Raw genomic sequence first — 11,395 nt, 5'->3', positions numbered from 1 at the left:
ATTCTGTAATGTTGTCAATGTAATTTAAGACTGGAAAATTATTTTAAACAAGAAAGATTAGTAATATTAGTGGCCTTGGAATATTATTAAAGACTGAATAGAAAGAAAGAAACTCATAATGTATTAACTCAGTAAAACAAAATACACCTTGCTAGGTTAACATATATACTTAAAATTTATTTTTTCTTTGTTGCCTTGATGTAAAACAAGCTTTTAAAAAAATCTAAATCAATTTGCCTTTTATAATAACAACGAAGGTCTAAAGAGAAGTTGGGTTTCATAAAAAAAAGTGGCATTAAAGCTTCGACCACTAGTAGGCGCCCGAGTATTTCATCAGTCCTTAAGTTGAGGCAGCGTCACTCTGCTTTTAGTTACGACTTCCTGGATACACTTTCAGGGAAGCAGCCCTCTTGTATTTGTTGATGAACTGTGATACACGGATTTTGTTCTGTCATTACACGCACCAACACGCCTCTTATCCGCAAAAAAACGAATGAATGTGGCGGAATTACAAATGATAACGTAGCAGGACAGGAAGGCGGGAGGGAGGAGAGTAAGGTAGGCAACTAGGAAGTTATCGATTTAGCTTTGTGGCTAATGACTTTAAACTTTAGAAACTGCCTACGTGGACTTATTCACCTTTACCCAAACGCTATTCGGGTAGCTTATCAGCTGATATTTTAGAAAAATAAATAAAGTTAATTGCGTGTTCTACCGAGCTGTCGTTGTGTTTCCTCTCAGAGCGCCACGTCACTGATCCACGGGGAAGTAGACCAGCAGCACCAGAGATTAGACTGAGCCAAAAACAGCACCAGTGGTCCTCACGGCGGTCCCTTCTCTAAAGCTTTATTGGTTTTATAAGACTACTGCCACGCACATAGCAACTGAAAATGACGGCGTCAAACTGGGGCCTGATCATGAACGTGGTGAACAGCATCGTTGGAGTCAGCGTGCTCACCATGCCCTTCTGCTTCAAACAGGTGGGTCACTCAGCTGCCGCCATAAGGTTCACTTTATTCAGTGCAAACAGACGGAGGTTCTGAAACTGTTCTGATCCAGTGTTGTTCTTTTGTCACTTGCTTTGATGTTATATTGAAGCGTAATAAATATTTCGTACGTTTTCAAATGATTTTATTGAGAAATGTATCCAAATAATCAATTCTTATTTAGATTACGTATACTTTTAAATTTTAATTTTGCTCCCCGACTCTTACTGGGTATTATAGCAATATATTTTTTAATAGTTGTGTGTTAAAAACATCTCATCTGACAGGGTACTAAAATGAGTTTCACATGATCCAGAGGTTGTTTTTTTTTAAAAAAAATTAAAGAATAATGTGTAAAATAAGATGCATATAAAAGGAAGAGGGTAGGGACAAATAAGTTTATACTAATGTCTATTTTTAAAAATGGTTATGTAAATATGTAGTGTTTAAAAGTGAATGTGAATATATTGAAAATAAACAATACACTAAGCTAAGATATTGTATTGGTTTATAATTAGAACAACTAAGGGTGAAATTCAGTGGAAATTTATTCCCCTAAATTTACAATAAAATCTGAAAAGCTGAAAGTATAAATCAAAAAAAAAAAAAAACACAATCAGTTTCAAAACGTTTTTCAAATTGTATATGACGATATGATGGATTTGCAAATATGTTTTTAAGCTTGCATTTAGGCAAACTGAAGTATCATAGCTTGGACATGAACATAAAATGATCTGTCGCTCTTATGCAATGTAAAATGGATTTCACAACCCACATTTCTGAATCAGGTTGCTGATGCCGATGTGTTTTATGTGGACAAAATGGATTTTATTTCTCACTCTGTGGATTGTAATACCATCATCTGATTATAGATTTTCTTTATTTGGATTTCTAAACTATAAGCTGCATATATATGTGTTTTTTTTCCTACTCTCTTCCAGTTCAAATAAGAAAACGATCAACCCCAAAACATATGGAAACTGTCAGATACACAAAGTCGTGCTACACCTTTTCTAATGTTTTCTGTCCATCATGATCAGTTTTCTACAAAAATTCAGACTATTTTGTTGCTTTCCATAAAATTACCACTTTTAGTTTATTATTGAGAAGATAAAATAAAAAAGGCACAAAATGTTCTTTTCCAAAATGTTATAAAAAACCTAAAACTTCTGTGACCCCAGGTTCTTTCTACTTAACGACTTTGTCGCTCAAGGCACAAAGTTTCAACACCACTGGTCTAAACTGTCCATTTAAACAATTCCCAGAAATTCTGTGAAGTATGAACAGACCACAAGTAGTTCTCATACTTCATACGCTCTTGTGTTAAATTCCTGAATCACAGGAATTGAACGTAAAGGTTGGGTTTGATGTTGACCTGCCTCTCTGCTCCTGTCCAGTGTGGGATTGTGCTGGGCACTCTGCTGCTCTTCTTCTGTTCATGGATGACCCACAAGTCTTGCATGTTCCTGGTCCACACTGCCAGCAACACCAAGCGGAGGACCTACGCTGGACTGGGTGGGTAAACTGTGGCGCCTCCTTGTTGCCGCAGTAACAGAAGTAGCAAGAGTTGTGGTTTTGAAGAAGTGAGAAAGCCAGCTGTTCCTCCACCTCCAGCCGTTCTGAGCAGGATGTCAGCTGCTGAAGTGAGTTTCTGTTGGATTATTCATGTCGATGTTTCCCGTTCTGCAGCCTTCCATGCTTATGGGAAACCTGGAAAAACGCTCGTAGAGACGAGGCAAGTTTCACTTTGTGTATTTTTAGATTTGAAATTTTTTTGCTTTTTTATTCTGTAAAAACTCAGCAGTAACGAGAATGTAAAGTTAATCTCAGACTTTGACTTTTTAAATGAATTGAAACTCTTTTTCTCGTCGCTGCAGTATGATCGGGTTGATGCTCGGGACTTGTATCGCCTTCTACGTTGTCATTGCTGACTTGGGATCAAATTTCTTTGCTCAGCTGTTGGGTTTACAGGTTTGAGACTTATTTTGTAAATCAATGTTCACTCTTACTCTGCTCCTCTCTTAAATACACAAAAATTGAGTCAAAAGCTGCAGCAGGGGTGTCCAAACTTTTTGCACTGAAGGCTGAAATCCTCAAGTTATAAGTTCTCAGGGAACAAAAACGACCTTTTCTCTCCAATCAAAAATGCAAACATATGATTGTGATTCTCTCCTTTACCTTCACAACATTAAATTTAACTAGAACTACAAACAATTACTGGGTGGCTTACCATCCCAGCCTTACAAGTAATTTTAATGAAACCAAAGTTAGTGTGACATTTGAGGTTAATAAGCATGATAAAAAAAAAAGTTAGATTTTTCCATTTTCCATTTAGAATATAAAGTTGCCATGGCAATCTACAATCTGCATCAAAATTGTAACTTTCTTCAAATGCTGTCAGGGGCCAACAAGCTTATTCTAAAGGCCTCAAATGGCCCTTGGGCCACACTTTGGACACCCCTGATCTGTAGCCAGTGAGTGTGACTGCGGTGGTATTTGAAGCTCCTCGCCTGGCATCGTTGCTGTGCTGCGTTCAGGTGACGGGGAGTTTCCGTGTGCTCCTGCTGATCGCCGTGTCGTTGCTGGTCGTCCTCCCACTCAGCCTGCAGAGGAACATGATGTCCTCCATCCAGTCCTTTTCAGCCATGGCTCTCATCTTCTACACCCTGTTCATGTTCACGGTAAGCCCAGTTCCACTCAGCCGCTCTCTCTCTGTCCAGTACATGTGAGGACTGTCGGTGAGGTCAGAAGGTTAATGGTTTGCACCAGCAAAACAGCGTCTGTATACATGAGTCAGAGTATAGATTTGACCCCTATAGATTGGGGTCAAATCCTGTTTAACAGTACTGCAGTTGGTGGCTCTGTTGCCTTGCAGCAACAAGCTCCTGGGTTCGAATCCTGGCCCAGGGTCTTTCTGCATACTTTTTTTCATTGACTTATTTTTTTATCTAGACTACAAACTCGATTATTGAAGTATTAAAGATGAGTTTTCATTTAAAGCGTCCATCCATCTTTTTTCTTCCTCTGTCATTCTTTCTTCCTTTGGTTTGTTCTTTCTTACTTTTTTATTTCTCTCCTATGTTTCCTTTTATTTCAGTTTTTTTTTGTTTTCTTTGTTTTTTTGTTCTTTCTTTTTTCTTTCTTCCTGTCCTTTTAAAATACCAGTCAGTTTTTTTGTGTTTTTCTTTTTTGTCTGTGTGTTTTTATTCCGATGTGTCCCTGTGTGGTTTTTAAATGATTTCTCTTTGGATGTAGCAGAATGTCTGCCGTGTCCTTAGCAGAAAATGATATGGAAATGAATAATCTGATGATAAACACATGGAATCTTTGTGAAAAGGACCCAGACAGGCAGACACTTCGTCAGTGGATTTTATTAACCAAGTCATTGTATAGATCATTTGGCCTGGTTGATGCGTTCTGTTAGAAGCTATAAAGAAAACAAAAAAGTTTCAGTTCTTAATAATATTTCCTTCCAGGACAAACAATTAAGTAACAATGAGACATATTGCCACCTTTTAAATGATTTGAATAATTTACAATAATCCAAACTGGAGCTCTTTAACACGTCTTCATGTTATTCGTCTGAGGAAACCTTCAGCAGTCAAAACCTCAAAGAAATATTAAGTCATATTCAGTTATTGTACCGTTGCTAAGGCAAACCTGCAGCACTGGCTATCTTTAAAATGATGCTTCAGATGTTTTTGTGGATGAAGTTTTGTTAGTGCAAACCAATGATAATTGTTTCTCATCTCTATCTTTAGATTTATATGACATGATGAACTAACAGCAGCTTTAGTTTATTGTGTATTAATAGTTTGTGTTGTTTTTATGCATGTAAAAACCAAATGAATCTAACATGCCGTTCTGCTTTTCAGTTGGAGCTCCTGTTCTGTTTGAACAAATGTTGTTTTTGTTGTATTCTCCATGAATTGTTGCTTATCTGCTCCTGTTGTACCAATGCACCACCAAAGTACTGTCTTGCTCCTGTTTGTAAAGAGCAAATCCACACTAAGTCATTCAGGCAGAAAACAGTTGCTGCACCGGTCTTTGGATTAAATCTGACCTCTAATCTGCCCAAGAAAAGACTATAGAGTTGATGCAGGCGCCAAAAATGGAAGATGTCAATTTTTACTCCAGTTTTCTATAAAGAGAACATTTCACATGTGTTCTCTTCCAAGGATCCAGTTTTTTCACATGTGGTATTCAGGTTTCCAACTTAGCAACTTTGTCTCTATAATTTAGCAACTTTTCAGACAAAGAAAATTGCTACCAGTCAAAATAGAAATCGATAGATCTGGCTTTTTAAGATCGGTGCAGCGATAATTTTAATGGAAGATGAATTTTGTTGACTTATTCTAGAGTCAGTTCTTGCTTCCACTCAGCATAACTGAACTTTGGTTACTTGGCCGTTCAGCACTGATCAGCACCAAGCTGGCCTCTGTCATATTTCTTTCTACTGACCTGGGCTTCCACAAGAACGACAGCTTATAGAAAAGTCTGCAGTGGAAATTCAAAAGAGACATCTTCCTATTGCACAGAGTGTTCTTCTGCAACACGTTTTCAGGGAGTGGAAAATGCTGTTAAAAATACAGCTACAGAACTGTTTCATGTTTTCACACAACCAAAAAATTCTCTTTATATGATGGACCAACATAATTTGACGTATTTGTGAAGAGAAGGAAAAGATGCATGCATTGCAATTAATAATAAAAAAAACTGGATTCATCCCTCTTTACTCTGTAGAACAAAGATGTACCAGGCGACGTCTCAGTTCAGTTATATAAAAACCATTAGGGATGAAACGATTAATCATGATCAATCAATTATTAAAATAATGGTGAACAAGTTGTGTAATTGTTTAGTTGTTTACTGGAGTCAAAAAAGTATATTTACACTGCTTTATTTATGCATACATTTTTCCATTTAAGATGTAAAAGCACATCTTTTATCTGTGAATATGTTCTACCCAAAACTCCTCAAGTGGCAGATGCAGCTTCAGCTGATTTAAATTCTGCAAAAAAAAAAAATCTATTAAGCAGCTTTAGCTGTCCGATCATCAATCGGTTAATCCAAAAATAATCAGCAGATCATTCCTACACCGTTTTGATAAGTCGGGGCCCCACAAAACCTAGAGACGGCCCTGCTGTAGTACTGCAGATGGTCGTCAAGGCAACGTACTGCAGCAGAGGCTGGTCCAGCATCAGTTTCCTGCCTGGTGTGAGTTAGGTTGTGTTTATGTTCAGCTCAGTTTTACTGAATTCCTCCAAACTCTTCAAACTGCCATTGCTGCTCTCTCTCTGTCTCTCTCTGTTGTCATGTGAGTTGTGGAGCATGTCGGTAACCTAGACCAGTGGTGCGGTGAGTTTGACTCTAGACCCGGCCCGACCTGGCCCAGTCACCTCACCCTCTAATAGATGTATCTCCTTCCCTCCCTCTTTCCATCCTATCCTTAACTGATCTCCTCTCTCACCCTTCATCATCTAACTTTCCCGTCTTTTTTTTTCCTCTCTTGTCCCGCCTCCCTTCCTCTCCTCTACCTAACATGTGCACCCCTCTCCCCCCTTCTGCCTCTCTCCCCTCCTCTTTTCGCCGCTGTCTCTGCTTCTGGTGATGTAGATAGTGTTGTCGTCTCTGCGCTACGGCATAATCTCGGGCTCCTGGGTGGAGCAGGTTCACCTGTGGCGTTTCAAGGGCGTCATTCAGTGCCTGCCCATTATCGCCACAACCTTCTGCTGTCACCCGTAAGTAAACCCCACCCCCACCCCCAATAACACCACGGTAAGGGCAGAGAGTGAAGGAAGCTTTGCTCTCCTTAAATCCTTCCTCATGTTCCCACCTGAACCTTCTGCCCACTCCTGTCCTTCATCCCCATCATTCATTCACCTTTTCTGGTTTGAGCTGTGTGTGTGTGTGTGTGTGTGTCTGTCTGTCTGTCTTTGGTGGCAGTAGTAGTAAGGCAGAGGCGTTTAACCAAGTTTTTTGCTTCATCTCCACCCAGAATGAATCACAATGTTCTGGATGTGGTGGATTTTTTTTTTTTGAAGGAGCAAGACAAAGGAAGCGCATGCTGGTGAAAAACCTGTTAGGTTGTCGCCCAAAAGCCTCCAGTTTTCCCCAGCTTTCTATTTGACTCATTCTGTCCGATTCCGACGGGTTTTTCATCCAGGACGCGGCTTCCTTCCATTTCTGTCTCTTCATGTTTTCTGATTTTCTTCCCTCAATGATTATGATGAAAAAATCAGCGAGCTGTCGACATGGACACCATCCTCCTTTTTCTTCTATGGTCTTCCTGTCCTCCGTCCATTTGTATTCATTTGGTCTGGGCTGTAACCCCCGCTCCCCCCTCCCTCCCCTCCGCCTCCTTCCCCTCAGATGGTGCTGTCCTCGTTCAAACACGGGCTGCTCAGCGGCTGGTGGCTAGGGCAGGTCTATGTGGTGCGCTGGGAGGGTGTTTTTCGCTGTATCCCTATCTGTGGGATGGCCTTCGCCTGCCAGTCGTAAGTACTCCTCTCCCCCCATTGCCCTACTTCAGGATAACGTCATAAAGCTGATTTAAAAAGTTTTTGTCCAGCTCCAGATTTTGAATTTATTTTATATCAGAACTTGATAGCTGTGGGCTGATATGAGAACCTCATAGTATCATCACCTTGAGTGAAAAAATAAGTAAATAAATAAATGAATAAATAAATATATATAATATGGTTTTTTTTAAAACAGAAATGTGACTGTTATTTCTACTGCTGATTGTGTTCTCTGTGAATGGAGGAATAAAAAAACAAAATCAAAACGGTTTTCTTCTCTGTATTGAACATTTTCAATAATGATCTCAAAGTTTCAAATCAACAGTCCAGCTTCTTATATCTGTTGCAAAAAAAACAGTACAAATTCAAATAAAATATATTAATAACTGTTTAGATTTATTGTCAAAAGCATAAATGAAATAAATACAATATTCCTTAAACCAGAGGTTCCCAAACTGTGGGGGGCGCCGTGTCATTGCAGGGGGGGCGCGGGAAGCCGTCTGGATGAAAAAAAAAACAAAACATGAACATGTATGTGCTGGGTTTTTACCTTAGAATGGCCAACTCTCTGTTATTCCTGTCAGTTTGATACAGTAGAGGCTTCCACACTTCCCATATTTGTGTCCTCTGTCACTTTTATCAGCAGTTAAAACTGTTTAATCCGTTGTTAACATGTTGTAACCTGTTTTTCCGAGCCGCCTTTAAACGCAACATGAGTGCTACGACGCTCGCGCCGAGTTTACACCTGTGAAGGAGACCTGCTGCTGCTGGGCGGAGCTACGTAGGTTTGTGTTAGAATCACGGCAGCAAAACGCAAAGAACTTTTCACAGTTTTTCCCTCCAAATTAACCGACTGAGTTGAGTAAAGCTGCTGGATGCAGGTAATGTTAGCTAAAAGATGACTAGCTAATATCAATACAGAACCTTAAGCTTAACAAGTACCTTGTAGGCTTCCGAGGTTTGTGTCTATTTTCAGCTACGTACATTCATTTTGCCCCCCAAAAAGTCCCCCCCTCCCCCCTCACACGCGTAGTTTCAACCAGACAGCCATTTGTAATCCATAGGGGGGGGGGGCGCAGAAAATGTTTGAAAACCACTGGGGGGGCACAGAAAAAAAAGTTTGGGAACCACTGCCTTAAACCAAAATGGGTTTTGTTTTCCATCCATGGCCCCCATGTTGCAGTTTGTTAATAAAATCCCCAAAAAATAATTTAAAAAAGTGTTGCATATTACTAAACAAAATATCGATCTTTTAATAATCAGACAAATATCCAACAACTTCTATGCAATACTGAACTCTATGCACCCTAAGCTGTCTTTAATTTTTATCAGAGTTGGCTAAATATGCCTGTTTAGTTTTTGTTGAGCTGATAAAAAAAGAAAATATGTATATATATATATATATATATATATATATATATATAATTTATTAATGCATTTTTGATTAATATTATTTATATATTTATCTCATGGACACTTTGGACTTGATGATTTAGGTCTATGTGATAATGAGGTTGGCCTGATGTTTTGAATTACAAGGAAACTAGTAAAAATAATGTTCAGCATACAGATGCTCCAAACCCCCACATAGTGATGTAAGCAGAAATGTAAACATCACTGCTTGCAGCCTCTTCTTCATCTTGTTAAAAAGGTTGTCCCATATACTGCCTGATAAAAATGATTTCATTTTGAATTGAAAAACCTACTGTCTTCATTGTTTTCCCCTAATTTGTTCCTCAATAAAATATAATTGATATTGAGAAGATAACTGTTGTCTTAATTATTAATAGTAATTGTAATAATAATTATAATAACACATTCAATCATAACAATAATGATAATCAGTTTAAAATTACCATTACCATTAATTATTAAACACACCTTAGCAAGAATGTTTGGAGCAGGAAATGGGTCCCATCAGTCCCTTTTGTCTTCCTCACAGAGTGAAAAGTATTGTAGGCTTTTATAATCCAGCTGATCAGCAGTGTGCAGCAACATATGATCCATACAAGTAGAGAAAACTCGTCTTTCCCTGACACCTCATTAAAAACCCTCTGATAAGATACTGAAGATTTAAAACTTAGTGTTCTTTGATACTGGCCTATGTTTAGTCCCTAAAGATAGCCCAGAGTAATTTAAGGTTTCTTTGTGTTTACTCGTGTCATTTTCAAGGATTTTAGGATTTAGGTTGAGTTTGTCAAGAGGGAAAAAAACAAAACAAACATTTGAGGATTTAAAGGCAAGGTTATGTTGCAAAACTGTTTGCTGTAGTCAAATTTCTCTGCTATTAAAAGCAAACATAAGCGATCAAAAACTGCCTTCGCATTCCAGTGAAGTTCCCCCAGTGAGTGTAGTAATCGCTAGAGCAGCAGCGTCTCTGAGCTGCCGCATTTCTTCCCTTTCATCCCTCTACTGGCTCAATCAGTGCCTCCTTTGTGCTGTCCTCTACCGTCGCTGCTTGCCCTGGGTGTGCGCCAGCTTTGCACGGGTGGTGGGGCCGCCCGGACCGACCTAATGGATGGAGTTTGTGTTGGATGTGAATGCAGCATTGGGGAAGGATTTAGGGGACTGTTATGGTGAGATCATTACGGGGCAGATGTTTGGGCGGCGGTGTTTTTGTTTTGTGCGAGAGTAAGTGAGTAAAACTGTTGGGAGGGGGCGGTGGCTGTAAGCCTGGAGACCTAAACCTGACTTGAATTAATGTAATGACAGAGCTAACTAAACATGGTGTGGTGGGCATGTGCATGTCACCCCAAAACAAAGAAAACATGCACTTGTGTGTGTCTGCGTGAGCGTTGTTGTGCTAAGTGATATTTGGCAGAGGAGTGGGTTGGGGGGGGGGGGGTTTTTTTGGCCTGTGGTCACACTGAGCAAGGCAAGCACTCACTCAGCTTCAGCCAAACCACTAATCAACGCCTTGGACTGCCGCCATCTTACAGACACACTGATGTATTCACGGGCTGATTAAACAGCTCTTAGCACATTGGATTTTTATTACGTTCATGAAATGTGTTTATTTTCAGCTAGAACATTACTTAACATCGCCATTATGACGTGGTGGGAGCTGGCCCTGTGGTTTTTTTTTTGGAAGTAGAATAATGTGGAACGCTTGGCTCCTCTTACGGACACGTTAAAGTGTGCAGTAGAAGCCATCCCTCTGGGAGGGGCCGATGGCAAAAGGTTGGAAATCTGCTCAAAATGTCTGGGTATCCATCATATGCAAAAAGTCAAAGAAACTGTTGGATTTATACAAAGGTCCACGGAGCAGAAAGCGTGCGGGAAAAAAACTTTGATAGAACTAGTAAAGAACTAGTAGACTAGTTTGCACTTGGTACTCAGAAGTGAACAGTTCCAATTCAGAAAATCAAACAATTGTTTGAAAATCTGACTGAACTTGTCTGTCCAGGGTTTCCCTCAGTGTATTATAAGCCTGGCGGGCCACCAGGCTTTACTTGTGCCCCTACCAGGCTAAGCATTGCTTTTTTTTTTTTAAGTCTTTTTATAATGTTTGCATTTTTGAAGTCTTTATAGTTAGTGTTCATCTTTCAATAGTACATAATTATTAAGTGATATTTTCAAATTTCTTGTTAACTTTAAAGATTTTTTAACTCAAAAACACAACGGGCCGCTGGATGAATGACTGCCCTAGCGCCCAACCATCGGGCTTAGCAAGTTCTCTGGGGGAAACCTTGCAGTCACAGCAATAAAAAGTGAGCACTATTGGTTTAAGGTATCACATCATCATTAAAGGCTACACGCCCCAGGTAAGTGCCAGCTTTTGTAATGAACAAACCCGAGACCATTATAAATAATTCCAAGCACTTTTTCACCTTTTAAAATATCATTCATGCTGTGTATTTCAGCTGAGAGTACAATTTGTGTGATGGA

General features: G+C 39.5%; 1 protein-coding gene across 5 annotated transcripts in view; it reads left to right on the top strand.

The window, feature by feature from the left end:
• Positions 1-369: 369 nt before the first annotated feature.
• Positions 370-11,395, top strand: part of slc38a10 (solute carrier family 38 member 10) — a 27,213-nt gene continuing 16,187 nt past the window's right edge. For 2 of the 5 annotated variants that reach the window (XM_015055521.1, XM_015055531.1), the window contains exons 1-6: positions 891-980; positions 2,384-2,501; positions 2,676-2,721; positions 2,864-2,957; positions 3,524-3,667; positions 6,603-6,727. In XM_015055521.1, the coding sequence (XP_014911007.1) occupies positions 891-980; positions 2,384-2,501; positions 2,676-2,721; positions 2,864-2,957; positions 3,524-3,667; positions 6,603-6,727 (617 nt within the window). The other 3 variants (XM_015055513.1, XM_015055503.1, XM_015055496.1) reach the window with 3 other exon arrangements.

This window comes from Poecilia latipinna, unplaced genomic scaffold, assembly GCF_001443285.1.
Source record: "Poecilia latipinna isolate Pla-1442-1.1 unplaced genomic scaffold, P_latipinna-1.0 Scaffold58, whole genome shotgun sequence".
Taxonomy (NCBI): Eukaryota; Metazoa; Chordata; class Actinopteri; order Cyprinodontiformes; family Poeciliidae; genus Poecilia; species Poecilia latipinna.
The sequence above is the reverse complement of the archived record's forward strand: the minus strand, read 5'-3'. Positions and strand labels throughout refer to the sequence as shown.